Below are 23,200 nucleotides of genomic sequence, written 5' to 3' on the forward strand. Positions count from 1 at the left end.
AGAGATAAAGTCCTTTTTCATCAATAACTGTCCTCAGGATTGTTTTGAATAAATATGACATCATTTCATCTGTAAAAATATAATTCAGAATGTGCTTTCAAATCAACATACTTTAAGTATATAAAATATGTCTCCATTATCATATCTTTAAAAAAGCTGACAGTGAGTCCTTAATATCAAGTATCCAGTGTTCAAAATTCCCTGATTGTCTCATAAATGAAAAACAAGTTATGTCTAATTCATGATTGAGAGCAGAACAGGACTTCTGCCTTTTTCTCCCTCTTTAGGACACTTGCTGCTTTCCAGAGGAATTTGGATAATACACACAGGGGTCTGAAGAGACAGGTGTGATTAGGGTACCATCCTCTCCTTGTGTTCTCTTCTGCAGATACAGTTGGTCCCACCGGGACAGATCCAGATCCAGGGGGGACAGGCCGTGCAGGTGCAGGGCCAGCAGGGCCAGACCCAGCAGATCATCATCCAGCAGCCCCAGACAGCCGTCACTGCCGGCCAGACCCAGGTATTTGCATTAGTTCTGTCAACACAGACGCACAACCGATTCGGAATGGTCAGACAAAAGAGCCACATGTGGAAATGGGCGGAGCCCTGGTGGCACAGTGGTTAAGCACTCAGCTGCTAACTGAAAGGTCAGCAGTTTAGACATACTAGCAGGCCTGCAGGAAAAAGACATGGCAGTAGGCTTCCATAAAGATTACAGCCTTGGAGACCCTATGGGGCAGTTCTACTCTGTCGTATAGGGTCCCTGAGTCAGAATTGAATTGATTGTACACAACAACAGAAATGGGAAGAAGACCATAAAAAGGTGATTTTTTTCCTTTTCTTTTGGCATCTTTGGAATCTGTTAAATTGTGGCGTGATTTATTTCTTACAGACACAGCAGCAGATTGCTGTCCAGGGGCAGCAAGTGGCACAGACTGCTGAAGGGCAGACCATTGTCTATCAGCCAGTTAATGCAGATGGCACCATTCTCCAGCAAGGTAAGGTATGCTTAAGTGTCCATGGACTTCATGGGCTTCTTTTTTGTTCCTTAGGCAACTCGCTGCTTCAAAGATTGAATAGTAAACTTCTACCCGAAATAGTTTTTGAAAGAAAAAAGGTTTCCTAATGTTCTCTTTTGATTGTTGGTTCCTTGTCACCAGTATGTGACTAACACTGATTTTACTTGTAGGAGTTTTTTCTTACACTAGTTGTTAAAAGACTGGTCTTGTTGATTATGTAAGCTTTTAATGCTTTTGGGGGAGAAATATTTCTAAATAAGAAGATTGGAAAATAAGATCTTTCTTGAATGAGGAAGAAATGGGTCAGAAATCAAGTTGGCATTTAGAGTGCCGTTGCTGCTTATCCCCCCACCTTTTTCATTTATTCCAAAAAGACTTATTATATGTCTACTGTGGGCGCAGCAAGGAGCCCTGGTGGCGCAATGGTTAAGTGCTCAGCTGCTAACCAAAAGGCCAGCTGTTTGAACCCATCAGCTGCTCCGTGGGAAAAAGAAGTAGCAGTCTATTTCCGTAAAGATTACAGCCTTAGAAACCCTATGGGGCAGTTCTGCTCTGTACTATAGGGTCACTATGAGTCAGAATTGACTCAACAGCAGCAGGTCGGTTTTTTTTTTAATGGACATAGCACTTTACTAAGAAATGTTCTGTCATCAAAGGGCCTATACTCTAGTGAAGGAGACATACATGTAAATAAACAAAGTCAATGCAGGGCCCTTTTGGAGGTAAGTTTTAGGAACGGATGATACATTAATAAGGAAGAGATGAAATTTGCTTGGATTGAGAGGAGGATGGACTTCAGACAGGAGGACATCTTCAAACTGGACTTGAGGGCTTTTGAAGGCATTTATCAGCTAAATCTAGGAAGAACATCTGCTCACATTTCACTTAGGTTCTATGACTAAAGTTTTGAGATTAAATTGTTTGCAGTATACAAAATCCAGAGATGGCAACAACAGTGTGTTCTCATACGACTCAGGAGAGGGCCTGAACTGGACTGAGCCCTGGGGAGAGCTCAAACAGAACGGCGAACAAATCAAGTGCTGCTTATGATTTTTTAAAAGAGACTTTGTAGTATTTTTTGATAACATCTTATCTGTTGACAGTGATTTGAAATGCTTGGTTTAATTGTAGCTTTTAGTCATGCAACTGACTAACTCGTCAGTTTGGAATAAACAAGCTGTAAGTTTATAAAAAATCACCACCCTGAAGCAGTTTGTCCATATGTACAAGAATGAGGAATATAGAAGAGGAGACCTCCAAACTTTCTCACCTCTCTTTGAAAACCATTAATGGAATGCCCAGAGAAATATCAATTATAAGAATAGATTTACTAATAACTGGGATGTGGACAGTTAATAGAATTTCAGATTGTGATTCTTTCGCTTATGTATAGCAAACCAAGGAGAGGAGGAGAGTGCTTTTTCTGCTCTACCATTTTTTATGGTACTTTTTGTCAGGGTGAATGAGTCTGTGCCAGATAGAAGAGGGACTAACTGTGTTCCCTTCTTTCTGTGTGCCTGTTTTTTGTTTATGTTTTATTTTCTTAAAGTTACAGTCCCTGTTTCAGGCATGATCACCATCCCAGCAGCCAGCTTGGCAGGAGCCCAGATTGTTCAGACAGGAGCCAACACCAACACAACCAGCAGCGGGCAAGGGACTGTCACTGTGACACTGCCTGTGGCAGGCAATGTGGTCAATTCAGGAGGGATGGTCATGGTAAGAAAATGGATTATTTAGCTCTCTGTTCTCACTTATAATTTAGTTTTCCATTTATCTCTTTGTTTTTGAAAGTTTCTTGAAATTGCATTTTGTCATCTCCCTTCTTAAAAACCAAGAAGCCCTGGTGGTGCAGTGGTTAAGTGCTCACCTGCTAACTGAAAGGTCAGTAGTTTGAACCCACTAGCCACTCTATGGGAGAAAGATGTGGCGGTCTGTTCCGTAAAGATTTACAGCCTTGGAAACCGTGACGGGCAGTTCTGCTCTGTCCTGTAGGGTCGCTTACAAGCCAAATTCACTGCTCCATGGCAGTAGGTAACTGTCTTATGACTACTGTTCCTGACCATTAGATGGCAGCAGACATTCCTGGAAAATGAAGCCGAGGCTGGACGTGATTTAGACATGGTTTATGTCTTTTTTTTTTTTCCTTTTCTTTATGTCTTAGATTGGCTCCCAAACCCCCAATGACAGGATCATCTGGAGTGTTTGTTAAAAATGTAGACCTTTAGTGTAAACATTACCCAGGTCTGGGGTGTTTGTTAAAAATGTAGACCTTTAGTGTAAACATTACCCAGGGTTGGGCCCCGGAATCTGCATTTAACTAGTACCCAATAAAAGCTATTATTTATAGCATTCAGGAGAAAATAGATTAACAGGGACCAAGAAACTAGTGTCCGTACTTTATGCACTATGAGCGCTGGTTTCCTCCTCATACAGATGGTGCCTGGGGCTGGCTCCGTGCCTGCTATCCAAAGAATCCCTCTACCTGGCGCAGAGATGCTTGAAGAAGAGCCTCTCTATGTGAATGCCAAACAATACCACCGTATTCTTAAGAGGAGGCAAGCCCGGGCTAAACTAGAGGCAGAAGGCAAAATTCCAAAGGAAAGAAGGGTATGTATAACATTGGGACAATATAGAAGGGATCAGCAGGGTTCTACAACTGAAATTACTTTTTGTATGGTTGTTTCCTTGAGTACCTTGCAAATAATTGGAGTTAGATAGCTCTTACCTTTTGTAAGAGTTAGCATTTGTTGTTGCTATGTGCAGCTGCAACCATAATAACAAAACAATGATGGTGACTTAACCAAGATTTTGGTTTTTCCCTCACATAAAAGAAGTCCAGAGGTAAATTGTTCTGGATTGGTAGCACAGTTCACAGTTGTCAAGACCCATTCTCCTCCTGTGTTACTGCTCTGATATTCTTACTGTGCTACTTATGGTCCAAGATGGCTGCTTGAGCTCCAGTTTAGGAGCAAAGGAAACAAGAAATGTTCCTTCTCTTTCACCGTAACTTTCGAGAAGTTCATACAACACTACCACTTATATCTCAACAGCCAGAATTTAGTTACATAGCTGCACTTACCTGCGAGGAAGGCTAGGAAATGCCGTCTTTTTAAGCAGTCCAATAAAAATTTGGTTCTGCCACTAAAGCGGAAGGAAAGGATGTATACTGGGAGTTAGGTAGTGATTTCTGTTGTGCTTTTGGAGAACAATGTTGTTAGTCATTTAGCATTCACATTCTTAATGTAGTTATGTATTGTTAGCTGCTATCTAGTGTTTTCTCCAAAGCTTTCTCCATAATTCAAAGTCATAATTACTGCATGTGCCTTTGGTCACAGCTGTCCTAAATTATCGAGGATAGGATTTGGGCATTAAATAACTATGTTGGTCTGCCTAGTAATTAAATGCCTTTATTTCTCTTGTTTCAGAAATACCTGCACGAGTCCCGGCACCGTCATGCAATGGCACGGAAGCGTGGTGAAGGTGGGCGGTTTTTCTCTCCAAAGGAAAAAGATAGCCCTCACATGCAGGTAAGAAGGCTTACACCTTTTATGTTCTTGATTGCATTCTTTTCTTGTGTTGAAGACTTCGGCAGCACCTTCTTGCTGTTACCACACTCAGGAACTAATCAAGTTCACTAAACTGGGTACAGCGTTGTGTCTCGTAGATTTTCTCTGGTCTTCAACACAATAAAGATCTTTAATCCAGTGGTCTTTGTTCCCTCCTTATTGTCATTACAATGTATCACTATTAATTCCTTCTTGAAATTCTCACTTTCCTGATTTTCAAGAAACAAAGTTTTATCGTGTCTTAGTGTAGTAGAAGCAGCAGCAGCTTATACTTTTATGTGCAGACACTACGTTAGTACTTTTATCATCATTTTTGTTGTTGTTGTTGAATCTTTACAACAACCTCAAGCCCCATGAGGTAAAAATATTGTCTATATTTTACAGATGAAGAGTCTTAGGTTTAGAGAGGTTAAGTAATTTGCCTGAGGTAAGATGATTAATAAATGGTATGACAGAGGGAATTTAATTCCAGAAGTCATCTATTTAATCTACTACACTGGCTCTTAACATCTAATGCTTCCATTTATTTTATAGGCATTTCTGAGTCAATACATCCAAATTAGAACTCTGGATTTTTGTTCATTTGATTTTATATGTGTGGTTTTTTTAACTCAATGAGGAACATGTCTATTCACCCAGTTACTGAAGCTAGAATTGCCCACTTCTTGAAGAAGTCCTCTGGGTTATACCTCTGCAGTATAACTGGGGATCAGTCTACTTTTTCCCTCCCCACTGCGTGGATTACCGTAAGAGGTGCCTAACTGGTTTCCCTTCTTCCACACTTGTCCCCCTCTAGTCCCTTCTCCACATCTTAACGTGACCTTTAAAAATGTGTATCAGGTCACATCATTGCCCTGTGCCGTCCCTCTTCCCTGCCCTTTCCCATTTGCACTTAGACTAAAATGCAACATGCTTACTATGGCTGACAAGGTCCTACATGATCTAGCACCTCCCACTTCTAGTTCCATTTCCTTCTGTTCTTGGATTCTGCACTCTTGCCATGCTCTTCTTTTGTCCTTACAATCTCCAGTCTGCAAAACTCTTCATGCCATCATTCTGCACAGAAATTCCGTATATTTTAGGTTTCGGTTAAATCTGAGAAGCTGTCCCTAACCATTACCCTATCCAGAGTAGATCTCTTCTACGCCATTGTTTTTTCATAACATCTTTTCTTTAGAGTGTGATAAATAATCTAATTGTTTTATATGTTGCTTAATTGTTTAAAGGTTGCCTCCTAGACTACAAGCTCAGAAGAGGATAAAAAAAAGAGGGTAGAAAATTGCTTTGTGGTCTCAGTACTTACCATAGTGCCCAGTACAGAAGACACACTCACTCAGAAAATGTTTGTTGAATTAATGAATTCCTACCATTTATGGGTACTTCATTCTGTATGAAAGTTATATCCCATCTGCACTACTACAGTAACTGCCAAATTGATCTCCAGTCTCCTAATAATTGACCTTATACAGTACTCCCAGATCAGTCTTTGTAAGATAGTATTTGTTTTTCAGTCACATCAGTCCCCTGCTCTCAAAGATCTATGCTAATTCCTTGTTTCTTACTGCAGTCACATCAGTCCCCTGCTCTCAAAGATCTATGCTAATTCCTTGTTTCTTACTGCGTCAAGTCTCAAACTCCGTTTCTGTATGACATCTGAGCAGCTTTGTCTTATTACTCTCCTCAACAATCAGACGAGGTTTCCTCAGTGTCCCGCACACACACAAACACCAACTGCTTCGGTGCTATTATTTCTCACCTATGGTCTGAAAGCCCCTCCTTTTTCCTTGCTGTTCATTCATGTAGATTATGAATGTGATGTGCCAGCTATAGGAGGGCACTGTGCCAGGGCCTCTCCTAACTCTATTTGTTAACATTATGACCTTGGTCACCCTACATAACCTCTTTTAGTCTCAGTTTCTCCCATCTGTAAAATGGAATACTATTAGATAATTCACAAAAATGTTGTGAGGGTTTCATGTAACAATCCACATAACATCTATTTAGCACATGGCGAGTACTCCGTAAATGTTGGTTATTGTTCTTGCTAGTTCTTAAGACCCAGATCCAATCTTACCACCTCCACAGATCTTTCAGCTTTTTCTCTGAACTGGCCAATTAAGGCTTCGGAGCCTTGTTGTAGGGAACTGAAGGTGGTTATTGTCAAGTATTGCAAAAAGCGTCAGGGGCTAATCCTTGCCTTAAAACTGCAGATATTAAGCCAGAGGCAGCAGGCTGGTGTTTAGTGAAAAGAAGATTGAATGGGAGGCAAGAAATTTGGGCACCTGACTAAGTTTTTTACTCTAGTCCAAGGAAATCACTTTACCTATCAAGGCTTCGAGTTTATCTACAAAATTGAGCACGTTGAAGTAAATAAATTCTAATGTTCTTTCCAGCCCTGCTCGGTGTTCAAATGTGATAATTAGAAAATAATAACCCAAAAATACAGTATGACATGGTTTCTCTGGGTCTTTTAGTAACCTGAAGATCTCAAAACATTTAGGCAAGAGATGCATTGACCTCTACAGTGTTTGATAATGGCGTGTTGGGCCAGACGTTAAATCCTCCTAAGAATAAGGTTTATAGTCTCTGCTCTGCTAATGGAGCTGACGTGGTTTTAAACCACGTATGCAGACTTACATGCACTTGGTATAAAGTGGAGGAATTTGTGTATATTCCCTTGAAGATAAGTAGTGAGAGCCAAGAATTCCCTGTTGTTTTTTTGCAAAAAATTTAGTCATTATTATGTTTTCTTTGTCTCTAGGATCCCAATCAAGCGGATGAAGAAGGAATGACACAGATAATCCGAGTGTCCTAACCCCAGGTCATGTGATGGAGGTGATCAAGGTCACGTCCTTGCCACTGTTCCAGGAAATTGATCAACTCTTCCAGTGGGACACTCACGATCATGTTCTGTCCTTTTCTACAGGACAGAGACCACTTAGTTTTTAATAAGTGGATCAGTATTATAATTGCAGCAATGTCTGGCAATTTGAAGTTGCAAGCCTTTGTCTCACCTTTTCAATCAGAGCCTATTTCAGACTGTTGATGACACGGTGACATTTCATGGTTTAGGATGATGGACAAGGGACCCATGCCAGCAGTACCAAACACAGCACTTATATCAACTGATGAAGCAGGTCACCCCTCACAGCAGGGGAGAGCAACCTTCTCAAACTACAAACAAGGAAGCCACAGCCCACTCCTTCCCATGGGAATTTGGTTAGACAGCATCCATCCCTCTGGTGGAGATTTCAGTCTAACTGAACAGACACTTTGTATTCAGAGGTGGCTTCTGGGCAAGGAGGTTCCATCTTTTGGTATGGAAACAATAAATTCTCTGAGATACATTCATCTAATCTGTGGTAATAATAAGAATCTTCATCTCCCCAGATGGTAGGTTGGTATTTTTGGACTTCGGCCAAGAAAAAGCTATCTGTGGATTGAATGATGACAGTCTCAGGCACTTAAATACAATGCCGAATCTCTGATTGTAGCTTTGACAAGTCATAATCTGTTTGTCCCTCTATTGAGAGGTCCTTTGGACCATCCATACTTCTTACCTATGGCTACTTTAAGACAAATTTAGAGGGTATTGGACCTTGAAGCTGCCTTTTCGAAGAAACAAAACTGTTTAACAAGTATCTGTGCTGAAGTGCTTGAGGACATTTGTAGTATCTTCCAAAAAGAGCTTTTCAAGCATAGGCTTTATGATAGCATTTGGAGAATAGAAGGGTTCGTATGTGTTTCAGCCTAAGAGAAAAAGAGTATTATACATACCCATGTCTTGTCAAATAGCATGATTCTCCAGTGGATACCTGGGGTGAATCATTAAGATGAAGACAATAATTTATATTCACATTAAAACCTTTCAGTAAGCACGGAAAGGGAAAAGTCTGGGATTTAGTCCTTGACAATTTCTGGAAAGCACTCTTCAGTAAAGCTGGCCTGGACATATCCAAGGTTTCCTGCTAGAGCTTGAGGTGGATCTTGGCTTCACTCCTACAGTGTTTTGTGCTGGCCCCAGAGAGCAAATATTCTCATTCTTCCCATGGCAGCTGATTCTTTGGTGTCCCACTCTTTTCCCCTTTCTCCATAGGCCTTGTGCAGAAAGGTTTTCACACTGCCTCTGCACTCTGGGGATAAACTGCAGACTGCAAATAGGAATTCCTGCAGGGTCAGGAACTGAGCCACAGTTCGCAGAATGGGTGGTGCCTCAGAAATCTATTTCTTCTCTAAAAGTTGAACCCTGGGAAAACTAAGATATTCCAGAAGAGTTACTGCCTTCTTTGGAACAAAGAAAGAAAACCCAATTCTTCTGAAGAACGTTAGGGTTGATTTAATACCAAGAATAAAGATTGGCTTTTTGTTCTTTGACTTCACTCTAATTGTATTTAGAGGGAAAAGATATTAAACACTCTAAGGAAAATGTCACAAAGGCAATTATTGTAATGATTGAAGTAGGTACAGAGCTATGCAAAGGAAGCAGGAAGTGAAATTCTTCTTAGTCCCCGAAATCTAGTAATCTGTCCTAGCTCCTAGATGTCAGGAGGGGCCGGTCCTTTGGTAGGCTCACTAGAAACTTGTGGCTCTTTACATTGAGTTTCAGATATTAACTTTATTCAGTATACCCCCTTTTTAAATTTTTTTGTTGGATAATAGGTTACTAAAATTGAGGAATTTATATTGTTTAGTTTAGGAGTCTTTATTTTAAAACAGTTCAGAAATTCCTCAGACGTAATCTCTAGTGCTTAAGCCAAGAACAGTTCTAAAATGTTATTTATTTGTGTAAGTTTGTACATAATACTATCAACCTCATTTTTTTTTTTTTTTTTTTTGATGAGTTTGAATTTTGTTTTATTGAAAATGAAATGCTTCAGTTATTTTGTTACTGCATTTCAGGTAACTCGTGACCCTTTCATTATGGTCACTTTAGCATACCCAGTAGCCCACAAAGTAGGGGATTTGAGGTTTGGGTTCTTTATTTGTAACTAGAAGTTCTTTTACTCATTTGTCCTTGTGACTGTAGTGATGACTTGAGTGCAGAGTGAGGGATGAATGAATAATTGGTTTAATGCACAGTACTTCACCTCTTGAGTGCTCTTTTTTTGCAGGATAATTGTAAATGTATATATTTTTAATTGCACTGGTATACTGAACATGTCAGTGTCTATACCACTGGACCAACAGAGCATTTTCTGGCTATTAGGTGCCCGATAATAATGTCTTGATTTTCCTTTGGGACTCAACTATATAGGTTTTTCCCCCAGCAGTCGGGGAGTACAGGTGATCGATCATTGATGTCATTGCAATTGTTATTTTTTAAAATAAATTTATAAAAATACTATAAAGTAACTTGAATTTTGAGGAGTCTTCAAACCCTGGGTTTTCAGTAGGTTGTGTTTGAGTGTTGACATTGTAATCTGTAGACTGGCATGTATGTGATCCCTGTGGACCATTTGGGAGGGGAGGGGGGAACAATTGCCATGGAGTCCATTCTGACTCATGGTGACCCCATGTGTATCAGGGTAGAACTGAGCACTATAGGGTTTTCAATGGTTGGGATTTTTCTTAAGTACATTGCCAGGCCTTTATTCTGAGCCTCGGTGGACTTAAACCACCAACCTTTCAGTTAGTAGCCCAGCACATGACTGTGTACACCACCCAGGGACTCAAATCCCTGTGGACAGTATGTCCAGGCCTCTTAGCTGTATCTCTTCCCTTAATCTTTTCCTTCCCTTTTTGCCCCTTCTACTTGCTGACATTTCTGTCACCTGTGTGTTGAAGATACTTGGTCTTACTACTACTAAAAAGCTACTAGGGAGTGCTAATTAAAATATGATGTAATTCCAAGCCCTGGTGGCAGTGCTTAAGAGCTCAGCTGCTAACCAAAAGGTGTAAGCAGTTCAAATCCACCAGCCATGCCCTGGAAATCCTATGAGGCAGTTATATACTCTGTCCTTGTAGGGTTGATATAAGTTGGAATTGATTCGATGGCAACGGGTTTTCCGTTTGGTAGTAATTCCATGCATAAAATTAGCCCTTTTCTTTAAAAAAAAAAAAAGAAAGAAAGAAACAGTTGCCATCCAGTCACTTCGACTCATAGCAATCCTGTAGGAAAGATCAGAACTGCCCCACAGGGTTTCCAAGGCTGTGAATCTTCACAGGAGCAGGCTGCCACGTATTTCTCCCGCCAATTGCCAAACTTTTTGGTTAGCATCCCAGTGTTTCACCACTGCACCACCAGGGTTCCTTCCCTTTAGTTGTAACAAAAACATCCCTGGGTTATAAGGTGTTTAGATCTAAAGATAGCGGAGACGATTTTTTGGAATTCCTCAGAAAACAAACTTTGCTGATAGTTAAAAATCCACAACATGCTCATCCCTTCTGGTCTCCAGGAATCTGAGTCAACCAAGACGGGCAGCCTCAAGCATGCCGTTATCCAGCAGGAGTCACAGAACCAGAAGCTGGAGAAAGTTCCTGGGGCGGGGCAATGTCATAATGAAGCGCAACAGAGCTGTCCCCGCTAAAAAAAAAAAAAAAAAACTACCAAGGAAAAAGACTAACAGTTCAAGTAGCCTAACGGTGTTAAATAAAAAAGATCCTGGATTTGCTTTAGTCAGGTTTGTGCCCGTGGAATTTGTTCTACAAAGTTCAGAGACGACCAAAGTTTCTGCTCTGGTGACGTGGGGCAGGTCTACTCCGTCCTATAGGGTCGCTGCGAGCCGGAGTCGACTCGACGGCAGTGGGTTTGGTTTTGGGGTTATTGATACTTATCCTAGATGATCTGCCTTCACCTCGAATATTCTTCACCTTCCACATTTTAAGATTAAATCTATCAGCGTTGCTCGTCTAAAAGTGCCGCCCCCCAGGGAAACCTAGAGCAACCGCGAAGACGGTGTGACGCAGGTGGCTCGAGGGGGTGGCCACTTTCGATTGGCGCTACCCCAAGGAGGCCTGCGTGGATTGGCTGGCGGGAGAGCTCCGCCAGGGCCGTCCATGCGGATTGGCTGCCGCGCCGAGAGCCCCTGTTTCCGGTAGTTCGGCGGGCAACCCCGCCGCCGCCATGGCGACCGGCAAGCGGGAGGCGGCGCCGCCTCTGTGGCCCGTGGAGGCCCGGCTGGCGGCGCTGCTTCCCGACCTGCTGGTCTTCGGGAAGCCCCGGGGAGCGGAACCCGAGCTTGCCACGGCCCAAGGCGTCCTGCTAGGCGTCCACGTAACAGGTGAGGGCGGAGGGAGGCGCGGCAGTGCCCCGGCCTGCGGGGCCGAGGCCGTTGGGGTTTAGCTCCGGGACGCCGCGGCGGTTATGGGGCTGGCCTTCTAGGTGCGCGCCGCCGCCTCCGTAGGAAACTCGGAGAGTCTCCGTTTTCAGAGCTGCAGCGGACCGTTAGGGATGATTGGTTTAGCGTTGAGCTCACTTCAGAGGCAATGAAATTGAGACTCAGAGGGGAAGGGACTTTTCTAGGGCCACACGGCTCGCTTTGAACCCAGGTTTTCTCCTATCCCGAGCGTTTTCAGTAAGTGTTCCATGGACAAATTGGTCCAAGTCCAATATTTTATTTGGTCAGTTATAGTAGAGATTTACAGTGGTTAAGAGCTCGGTTGCTAACCAAGAAGACTGGCAGTTTGAATCCACCATCCGCTCCTTGGAAACCCTATGGGGCAGTTCTGTGTCCTCTAGGGCTACTATGAGTCAGAATCAACTCGACGACAGTGGATTCGGTGTTTTTTGTTTAGAAATACACAGTAGTAGCTACACTGAGAGGCATTTATTCAACAAATATGTGAGAAGTTTATGCTGTCATGAATGTGAAGATAAGTGATATAAGGTGCCTGCCCTCAAGGAGCTCACCATGAGTTCTCCCTAACGAAGCTTTAATCCATCCCCTTTGTTAGTGGTTTGTCTATCCCTCACATCTGGGGAAATCGGTTAGCTTCCCTTGGTCAGAGAGCCTCACAGGGTGGCGGGAAAGAGGAGCAGGTTTCAGATGAAAGGAGCGCTTGTTGGTGAATCTTCACCAGCTGCAGCTCCTGAAAACATGGAGAGAGTGGCCCTTGGGAATCTGAAACCCCAGAGGCAGCAGCAGCAGCAACCTGCCTGGCCCTGAATGCTCTCTCGTTAACACCATGTTAAAAGGAAAATGGAGTTACTCAGTTCCAAGGGATCTGCTTCCTTTACACTGGTCTGATTTTAGTGGGAATAGGGCCTAAAAGTTTAGGATTTGCAGCTAACAAATAGTCATTTTTGCTTTGTTGGTCAGGGTTTACAGCATTAATGGACAGATTCAGCCTGACATGCAAGTCGGAGCATGACATGGACAAACTGGCCCACATCTTCAGTTATTACATTAGTGACATCGTGGAGCGTGAGTGACCGTTGTGGGGGAGCAAGGAGGTGTGGTGCTGGGCTTTTGCCTGTATCTGCCGTTGTATCCTGTTGACTCATGGTTCAGAAAGGGGGAAAGAAACTAATTTTGGCTTTTACTTTGCATATTTGTATTTTGTTTTAAAATAAAATATTCCTCAGGTTGTCTCTTCTAATAATCATGTGTCTCATGTTTGTACAGCAGATACGATTTATAAGATACCTTCCCATTCTGTTATTGTACTTTAATTCTGTGAAATAAGAATAGGTGTTGTCTTTATTTTCTGCCCCGTATTAGGCTTGTGGATATATGCCTAATACGGGAAAAATTCATTTGTGCAGCAAACGTGTTTTGCGAACCTACTCTATGACATACACTGTAATAGGTGCAGAAGGTGCAAAAGACCGTTCTTGAGCTTTCAGTCTAGTTAGGCCTTGTTGTTAGTTGCCATACAGTCAATTCTAATTCATGGTGACTTGATGTGTGCAGAGTAGAACTGCTCCATAGGGTTTTCAAGGCTGTGACCTTTTAGAAGCAGAGCACCAGGCCTGTCATTTGATCACCTCTGGGTGGGTTCAAACCACCAATCTTTTGAATGGTAGTCAAGTGCCGCCCAGTCCTGCACCATCCTCACAATCGTTGTTATGCTTGAGCCTATTCGTGCAGCCACTGTGTCAGTCCATCTTGTTGAGGGTCTTCCTCTTTTTTACTGGCCTGCTACTTTACCAAGCATGATGTCCTTCTCCAAGGACTGATCCCTCCTGATAACATTTACAAACTATGTGAGATGTAGTCTCGCCATCCTTGCTTCTAAGGAGCATTGTGGTTGTCCTTCTTCCAAGACAGGTTGATTCTTTTGGTAGTCCATGGTATAGTCAGTATTTTTCACGAGCACCACAATTCAAAGGTGTCAGTTGTTCTTCAGTCTTCCTTATTCATTGTCTGGCTTTCTCAGTTTTCCCATGCACATGAGGCAGTTAAAAGCACCATGGTTTGAGTCAGGTACACCTTGGTCTTCAAGGTGACATCTGTGCTTTTCGACCCTTTAAAAAAGTCTTTTGCAGCAGATTTGTGCAGTGCAATGTGTCTTTTGATATCTTGACTGCTGCTTCCATGGGTATTCATTGTGGATCCAAGTAAAACGAGATCCTTGACAACTTCAGTCTTTTCTCTGTTTATTATGATGCTGCTTATTGGTCCAGTTGTGAGGATTTTTGTTTTCTTTATGTTGAGGTGTGATCCATACTGAAGGCTGTGGTCTTTGATCTTCATCAGTAAGTGTTCAAGTCATCTTCACTTTCATCAAGCAAGGTGCTGTCATCTGCATGATGCAGGTTGTTAATGAGTCTTCCTCCAATACTGATGCCGTACTCTTCTTCATGTAGTCCATTTTCTTGGATTATTGGCTCAGCATACAGTTTGAATAAAGGTATGGTGAAAGGAACAACCCTGATGTACACCTTTCCCGACTTTAAACCAGGCAGTATTCTCTTGTTCTGTTCTAATGACTGCCTCTTGATCTGTGTGCCGGCTCCTCATAAGCACAATTTAGTGTTCTGGAATTCCCATTCTTCACAATCTTATCCATAATTTGTTATGATCCACACAACCAAATGCGTTTGCATAGTCAGTAAAACACAGGTAAACATTTTTCAGGTATTCCCTGCTTTCAGCCAGGATCCCTCTGACATCTGCAGTGATATCCCTGGTTCCACGTCCTCTTCTGAATCTGGCTTGAATTTCTGACAGTTCCCTGTTGATATACTGCTGCAGCTGCTTTTAAATGACCTTCAGCAAAATTTTCCTTGTGTGTGATATTAATGATATTGTTCAATAATTTCTGCTTTTGGTTGGATCATCGTTCTTGGGAATAGGCATAAATAATGGATCTCTTCCAGTCAGCTGGCCGGGTAGCTGTCTTCCAGATTTCTTGGCATACATGAGTGAGTACTTCCAGTGCTGCATCCATTTGTTGGAACATCTCATTTGGTATTCCGTCAATTCCTGGATCCGTTTTTTTTGGCAACAAAAACTTCAGTACTGCTTTGACTTCTTCCTTTAGTACCGTCAGTTCCTGAGATCATATGCTACCTCCTGAAATGGTTGAACGTCGACCGATTCTTTTTGGTATAGTGACTCCATGTATTCCTTCCATCTTCTTTTGCCGCTTCCTGCGTCACTTAATATTTTCCCTGCAGAATCCTTCAGTATTGCATCTCGAGGCTTGAATTTTTTCTTCAGTTCTTACAGCTTGAGAAATGTTGAGTGTGTTCTTCCCTTTTGGTTTTCTACCTCCAGGTTTTTGCAGATGTCATTATAGTACTTTGTCTTCTCTAGCTGCCCTTTGAAATCTTCTGTTCAGCTCTTTCACTTCATCATTTTTTTCTTTAGCTTTAGCTACTGTACATTCGAGAGCAAGTTTCAGAGTCTCTTCTGACATCCATTTTGGTCTTTCTTTCTTGTCTTAAATGACCTCTTGCATGATGTCTTTGATGTTATTCCACAGCTCATCTGGTCTTCGGTCATTAGTGTTCAGCACATCAGACCTATTCTCGAGATGGTCTCTAAATTCAGGTGGGATGTGCTCAAGGTTGTAGTTTGGCTCTTGTGGACCCATAAAGACTATGGCAAGAAAACCCTATGAGGCGGTTCTGCTCTGTCACATGGGGCTGCTTGAGAGAAAATCAGCTCTATGGCCTCTAACAACAACAGCAACACCTTTTAGTACTTATGTAACATTCCCAGACTTTGCCGATAGTAACTCCATAGTTACCCTCATTATTTTGAGGTTAACCAAAATAATTACTTTGCTGCATCTATGTTAGAAATTTGATTATTCGACTCACTTCTTAACCAAGTATAAAAGATCTTTCACTATTTCTAATTAGGTTTGGATGAAAGGGGAAGGTAGAAATTATTATGTATGTATTGTTTACCAGGAACTGTTGGGTATGAGAAATACCAGGGAGGGGAGAGGCATATTACCTATCCTCCTGGAGTTTCCACTCTCTCTCAAACAGATAAGTAAGCAAAATATTTATAGATTATATATGAAGGAGATAAACAGGGTACAGTGGTAAAAATAAATAAGTAAATAATTGTGGGGTAGAGGAGTCTTTGATTTAAATAGGGTGGTCATAGGAGGCTCCTCTGAGGAGACATTGTTTAAGCTGAGACGTGAGGGATGAGAGAAATACCTTGTGAAAAGCTAAGGCTAAAGCATTTCAGGCAGAAGAACATCAAGTAGAAAGGTCCTGAGGTGGGAGAAAGCTGGCATGTTCTAGGAACTGACAGAAGGCCAGTATGGCCAGAGCCTAGTTAGCAGGGGGAAGAGTGGCTTGAGGTGACGATGGAGAATATCAGATCATCAAACTCTGTAGACCATAGTAAGGAGTCTGGATTATATTTTTTTACAGTGAAAAATTACGGAAAGCTTTTAACAGGGCAGTGATGTGATCTGATTTACATTTTTTAAAGTTCATTTTGGCTGCCTAATGGAGATTGAATTATAGGCGACCAATGGGTGGTGAGTAATAAGAGAGAAAACTGGAGGAGGCACTTGGAGCAGTCCCAGAGAAATGGAGATTTGGTCTAGTGGCTCCCAATCTTGACTGTACATTAGATAACCACCTGGGGAGCTTTTAGATATCCTGATGCATAGACTTCACCCAAGATGAATTAAATCAGAATCTCTTGGTGTGGGTCCAAGCATAAGGGTTTTCGAAAGTTTCACAGGCAATTCCAGTGTGCAGCCAACGTTGCGGACCCTAGCTCTAGGGGCGTGGCAGTGGAGATGTACGGGAGTGGATTAATCTGAAGCATATTCTGCAGGTTCAACAGACAGGAATTGCTGATGGATTGGATTTCAGTGGGAGGTAGTGAGGAAAGAGACTCACAGTTTTTTGGCTTTTGTAACTAAATCGATGGTGGCATCACCTACTGAGATGGGAAAGAAAATTAAGGGTTCTGTTTTGAATGTGTTGAGTTTGAGATGGCAGTAAGAGACTCAAGTAGAGAAATAAGTTGGTAGCTATGATAGAGCCTGAAGCTCAGAGACTAATTAAACCTCTGTTAGAGATAAAAATGTGAGTTGATGGCATGATACTTAAAGCTAAGAGCTGATTGAGTTCACTTAGGGGAAATTGTACACAAAGAGAAAGGGCCTAAGGCTGAGGCTTGAGGAGCTCCAGGTGAGGATTATAACTGGAGAGAAGACCTGCAAAAGAGCCTGTAAAGCAGCCAGTGAGATAGGATAGTATGGTCCTGAAGCCAAAGGGGAAGTAGTATCTCCAAGAGGCAGCAGCCAGCAGAGTTGAAAATGATATCAAGTACAGTGAGGTCAGAAAAATACTGAATTTGGCAAAATGAATGGTGGTGATGATCTTAATAATTTTGATGACATGGTGGAGATGGAAGTCAGATTGGCTTGAGCTGAGAAGATAATGGTATGGAAAATAATTTCAAAGAGAGTGAATAGGAGGTAAAGAAAAGTAGAGATAGCCAGTTGTTTTTTGAGACATTTTGCTGTGAATGTAGCAGAAAAGCAGTGCTAATATCTAGAGGAAAAGGTAGAGTCAAGAATAAGTGGGTTATTTTCGTTGTGTTTTGTTCTTGTTTTTGAAGATGGTTGTTATGGATTTATGGATTGAACTGTGTCCCCCAAAAATGTGTGTCAACGTGGCTAGGCCATGATTCCCAGCATTGTGGGATTGTATACCATTTTGTCACCTGATGTGATTTTCCTATGTTGTAAATCCTACCTCTATGATGTTAATGAGGCAGGATTAGAGGTAGTTATGTTAATGAGGCAGGGCTCAATCTACAAGATTAGGTTGTTTCTTAAATCAATCTCTTTTGAGATGTAAAAGAGAGAAGGAAGTAGAGAAACAAGAACCAGGGAATAGCACTTTGGACCCAGGGTCCCTGTGCTGAGAAGCTCCCCTACCAGGGAAGATTGATGACAAGGACCTTCCCCTAGAACCAAGAGAGAGAGAAAGCCTACCCCTGGAGCTGGCACCCTGAATTTGGACTTCTACCTTCCTAGACTGTGAGAGAATAAGTTTTTCTTTGTTAAAGCCATCCACTTGTGGTATTTCTGTTACAGCAGCACTGGATAACTTAGACGGTGCTGATGGAAATGATCCAGTAGAGTGAAGAGAAGGGAGGGAGTGCAGTCCTTGGGAAGGCAAGAAAAGATAAGGTCCAGAGCACAAATAAGGAATGGCTTTGGAGGGAACAGGAGTACTCCTTCCGTTTTGCCTGGAAGAGTAAAGGAGAAGGTAGATACGGGTATGGATAGATTTTGCAAAAAAGGTAGGGGGAAGGAAGAAGGAGCCTGAGCTTTGGAGTGAATAAATAGACCAGAAAAGACTCACTAGGCCGTTCTTTTAATCGTATATGATTCTGTCATGGTATAAGTTGGTTTCCACTTACTTCCCTCTCTCTTACTTATTTGATTTCAGATGTGCTCTGTTTTGGAGGCGATATCCTAAATATCACAGGTATTTTTCAGTTTTCTAAATATTTAAAAGACTGTGAATGAGAAAACTATTTAGGTGGAATTTGGCATATTCATTTATTCTGCATTGTTTGTATCATTTAATCCTGGGGATACAAAGATGAGGAAGACAGTCTCTGCCTCCAAGGATTCCCCAGTCAATGGAAAAGCCTTGCCCATATTAAATGCACATGTGCTTTCTGTTTCTTTTAGATTGAATGACAGGAAAATAAATGTCTATAGAAGCATTCTTGGGGAAAGTGATGCAAAATTTGGTCATTAACAGCAAAAGCTAAGTATGAGTCAAGGAGTAGTCAAGAGGCTTCTAGGAATCTGGAGAACTCTTAGGATCATTAATAGCTACAGTACCCCAGAGTTGGCCCATCTTCTCAAATAAACTTAGTTAAAACAGCCCTTAAGTTTGACTTGACATTGAACCTATCTTTTCTAGCACCCCTTGCCATCTGTCAGTATACCTGGTAGAGGGAAGATTACCAAAAGTTTTCATAAACTTTGGGAACATTTCAAACTTCTACCTAGTCATGTTTTTATATTCTGATTGGTTTTGAGAATCTAAGGTAGTTTTTTTAGCCTAGCATAATGGATAGAGCCGAAACACTTTACCTGACACCTACACATAAAATTTACACTGATCAAGCTGATCTTTATTATTGGGGGCTTTGCCCTGGACCAGGTAAGCCCAGGTATTCGACCCCGTCAGCCTATCCTATGTCTCTGCAGGGAATGTGCTCCTGGCACTCTGGACAGTGGAAAAGAATCAACTGAGTGACATCATTACCCTGGTGGCAAAATGCAGTTTGGAGATACAGGAGAAATTTGGAATCTACCATACCAGAGAAGGCCAGGACCTGCAGCTAAAGATAGGTAGTAACTCCTAAAAGAGTGTTCAGTTGAAAAAAAACCCTATAAAAAAATTCATACGATAAATGGCAAGCTGGGGAAAAGTATTGATAACTCATATATAAACAAAGGGTAGATCTTATGAGTATAGAAGGAGTGCCTAGAATTCGAGAAAAGACCAAAATGGACAAAGGATATAGACAAAGAGATACACCAGGCCTTTATACATGTGAAAAGATGCTCAATTTCATAGCAAGAAAAATGCCAATTGAAAGTATATTGAGATATATATCGTTTCTTACCTGTAAAACCCATTGCCATCCAGTCGATTTGGACTCACAGTGACCCTGTAGGACAGAGTAGAACTGCTCCATAGAGTTTCCAAGGAGCACCTGGTGGATTTGAACTGCTGACCTTTTGTTAGCAGCCATAGCTCTTAACCACTACGTCACCAGGATTTCCTTCTTAGGCAAAAATTTAAATGATGGACAACATGTTGGTGAGGCTGTGAGAAAATAAGCCTTCTCATATATTGCTGGTAGGAGTGAAATAATGGTACAACTTCTGTGGAAGGCAATTTAGTAATCTCTATCAGGATTACAAATGCCATTTATTCTTCAGCCCAGCAGTCCCACTTCTGGGAATTTATCTCATATGTATACCTAAACATTTATAAAGTGTCTTATGTACAAGGTTATTGATTACACTGTGGTTTGTAATAAAAGATTGAAAACAGTCCAATCATCTGTCTTTAGGAAACTGGTTAAATAAACAATAGGATGTGTATTCCATGAGATTCTTTGTAACTTTAAAAAAAGGAGATGATATGACAATAACTCCAAGATAGTTAAATGAAAAAAAGTAAAATGCAGAACAGTGTTTTTTGTATGTTACCTTTTAGGAAAGAAGGAAAATTAAGAATTTTTCTTCTCATTTGGTCGTATTTATATAAAGAGACTTTAAGAAGATACATAAAGTAATAAAAGTTCCCAGAAAAGTGCCCTGGAGAAGGACATCATGCCTGGTAAAGTAGTGAGTCAGCAAAAAAGAGGAAGACCCTCGATGAGATGGATTGACACAGGGGCTGCAATAGTGGGCTCAAACATAGCAAAGATTATGAGGATGGTGCAGGACCGAGCAGTGTTTCATTCTGTTGTACGTAGGGGTCACTGTGAGTTGGAACCGACTCGATGACACCTAACAACAACAACATTGGGGAAAATAGTATAGACAGGTATTTAAGTGGAAACAAGATTTTTTAATGTATACTCTTCATGTAGTTAGGATTTTCAATCATGTGAATGTGTTATATAATCAAGAATACAGTACAATAAAAATTTTAAAGCTGCACACAGAGGACAAAGCTTTACTAATGGCAGAGTCAGGATTAAAAGGACGGTTCTATACACCTTGCTCCTTCACAGGAGGCTAGAAAGCGCATCAAGGAATTTTTAATAGTGGGGAAAAGTTGGCTGTAAGCCATTCATTTATATTTTAAGGAATAGTGGTGAGCAATCATATTCTGTCTTAATGGCAGCGCTCCTGTCTTCCATCTTTTTTTTTTTAAACAGCTTTATTGAAGACTGATAATTTATACTGTACTTATTGAAAGAGTATAACTGGATAAGTTTTGATATATTTATACACTTGTGAACCCATCATCACAATCACAACAAGATAATAAACATATTCATCACTCAGAAGTTTTCTTGTACCCCTTGGTAAGCCCTCTCCCTTGCCACTCCCTGGGATCGACTCAAGAGCAGCTGGTAAACTCTTGTCTTCTCTCTTTTATTCTTCATCAATTTGTCTAAATGTTTGTCAGTTTTATTGGTCTTTTCAAGGAGCAAGCGTTCGGTTTTATTGCACTTTCTCTATTGTTTTTCTGTTTTTTTGGTTCTCTGATCTTTTTATTATTTCCTTCCTTCTGCTTACTTGCAGTTTAATTTGCTCCAACTTAAATTTGTAAAATTTATAAATGCTTTTAAAAGAGGCCCTTTTGACAGTTATTAATACAAATGTAAAATAAGATCCTTTAAATACCAATTTTGTCAAATTTGGAAAGTGTTCTGCCATTGTTTCTTCAAATATCTTTTTCTGTCCCCTCTTCCTCTCTTCTTTTGAACTCTCCAGCCACACATATGGTACTATTGAAATTGTCCCACACCTCACTGAGGCTGTGCTCATTGTTTTTCTGTCTTTTTTTCTCCCTGTTTTTCATTTTCAGTAGTCTCTAATGCTGTGTCTTTAAATTTACAAATCTTTTCTTTTGCAGTGTCAGAATACAGAGTTGGACTCCATTTTTTTTTTTTTTTTTTTAATCTCAGACATCATAGTTTTCATTCTTAGAGGTTCAATCCTTTAGATTCTTGGACGTATGGCATGCAGTTAATAACGGTTTTGTTTTTTTTTCTAATGATTTTTATTCTACTTTAAGTGAAAGTTACAAATCAAGTCAGGCACTCACACAAAAACCTTATATACACCTTGCTACATACTCCCAATTACTCTCCCCCTAATGATACAGCCTGCTGTCTCCCTCCACTCTATCTTTTCATGTCCATTTTGCCAGCTTCTAACCCCCTCTACCCTCTTATCGCCCTTCCAGGCAGGAGATGCCAACATAGTCTCAAGTGTCCCCCTGATCCAAGAATCTCATTCCTCACCAGCATCCGTCTCCAACCCATTTTCCAGTCCAATCCATGTCTGAAGAGTTGGCTTCGGGAATGGTTCCTGTCCTGGGCCAACAGAAGGTCAGGGGCTATGACCACCAGGATCCTCCTACTCTGAGTCAGACCCTTAAGTCTGGACTTTTTATGACAATTTGGGGTCTGCATCCCACTGCTCTCCTGCTCCCTCAGGGGTTCTCTGTTGTGTTCCCTGTCAAGGGCAGTCATCGGTTGTAACCAGGCACCATCTAGTTCTTCTGGTCTCAGGATAATGTAGTCTCTGGCTCATGTGGCCCTTCCTGTCTCTTTGGCTCGTAATTGCCTTGTGTCCTTGGTGTTCTTCATTCTCCTTTGATCCAGGTGGGTTGAGACCAATTGATGCATCTTAGATGGCTGCTTGTTAGCATTTAAGACCCCAGACGCCACTCTTCAAAGTGGGATGCAGAATGTTTTCTTAATAGATTTTATTATGCCAATTGACTTAGATGTCCCCTGAAACCATGGCCCCCAAACCCCAGCCCCAGCTACACTGGCCTTCAAAGCATTCAGTTTATTCAGGAAACTGCTTTGCTTTTAGTTTAGTCCGATTGTGCTGACCTCCCCTGTACTGTGTGTTGTCTTTCCCTTCACCTAAAGTAGTTCTTATCTACTATCTAATTAGCAAATACCCCTTTCCCACCCTGAATGTTTTCTCTCAGTTTAAATTATTTCTCAAGTTCTTATAATACTGGTCTTATACAATATCTGTCCTTTTGCAACTGACTAATTTCACTCAGCATAATGCCTTACAGGTTCCTCCATGTTATGAAATGTTTCACAGATTCGTCACTGTTCTTTATCGATGTGTAGTATTCCCTTGTGTGAATATACCATAATTTATTTATCCATTCATCTGCTGATGGGCACCTTGGTTGCTTCCATTTTTTGCTATTGTAAACAGTGCTGCAGTGAACATGAGTGTGCATATATCTGTTCGTGTAAAGGCTCTTATTTCTCTAGGATATATTCCGAGGAGTGGGATTGCTGGATCCTATGGTAGTTCCATTTCTAGCTTTTTAAGGAAGCGCCAAATCAGTTTCCAAAGTGGTTGTACCATTTGACATTCCCACCAGCAGTGTATGAGTGTTCCAATCTCTCCACAGCCTCTCCAACATTTATTATTTTGTGTTTTTTGGATTTATGCCAGCCTTGTTGGAGTGAGATGAAATCTCATTGTAGTTTTGAT

The 23,200-nt window shown here is 41.3% G+C and overlaps 2 protein-coding genes across 17 annotated transcripts in view; both read left to right on the forward strand.

Annotated features, from left to right (window-relative positions):
• Positions 1 to 11,148, forward strand: part of NFYA (nuclear transcription factor Y subunit alpha) — a 29,069-nt gene extending 17,921 nt beyond the window's left edge. For 4 of the 6 annotated variants that reach the window (XM_023545998.2, XM_010587816.3, XM_003403927.4 and 1 more), the window contains 6 exons: positions 389 to 520; positions 893 to 998; positions 2,569 to 2,735; positions 3,453 to 3,626; positions 4,445 to 4,546; positions 7,347 to 11,148. In XM_023545998.2, coding sequence (XP_023401766.1) covers positions 389 to 520; positions 893 to 998; positions 2,569 to 2,735; positions 3,453 to 3,626; positions 4,445 to 4,546; positions 7,347 to 7,400 — 735 coding nt within the window. In that variant the 3' untranslated portion in view covers positions 7,401 to 11,148. The remainder of the gene's footprint in view (positions 1 to 388; positions 521 to 892; positions 999 to 2,568; positions 2,736 to 3,452; positions 3,627 to 4,444; positions 4,547 to 7,346) is intronic. The other 2 variants (XM_023546011.2, XM_010587838.3) reach the window with 1 other exon arrangement.
• A 353-nt stretch (positions 11,149 to 11,501) lies between these two features.
• LOC104845806 (adenylate cyclase type 10-like) overlaps positions 11,502 to 23,200 on the forward strand; it is a 63,798-nt gene continuing 52,099 nt past the window's right edge. For 3 of the 11 annotated variants that reach the window (XM_064285596.1, XM_064285633.1, XM_064285649.1), the window contains exons 1-4: positions 11,634 to 11,805; positions 12,844 to 12,948; positions 18,411 to 18,449; positions 19,187 to 19,330. In XM_064285596.1, the coding sequence (XP_064141666.1) occupies positions 11,649 to 11,805; positions 12,844 to 12,948; positions 18,411 to 18,449; positions 19,187 to 19,330 (445 nt within the window). In that variant the 5' untranslated portion in view covers positions 11,634 to 11,648. The other 8 variants (XM_064285645.1, XM_064285615.1, XM_064285609.1 and 5 more) reach the window with 8 other exon arrangements.

This window comes from Loxodonta africana, chromosome 1 (assembly GCF_030014295.1).
Source record: "Loxodonta africana isolate mLoxAfr1 chromosome 1, mLoxAfr1.hap2, whole genome shotgun sequence".
In the NCBI taxonomy this organism is placed as follows: domain Eukaryota; kingdom Metazoa; phylum Chordata; class Mammalia; order Proboscidea; family Elephantidae; genus Loxodonta; species Loxodonta africana.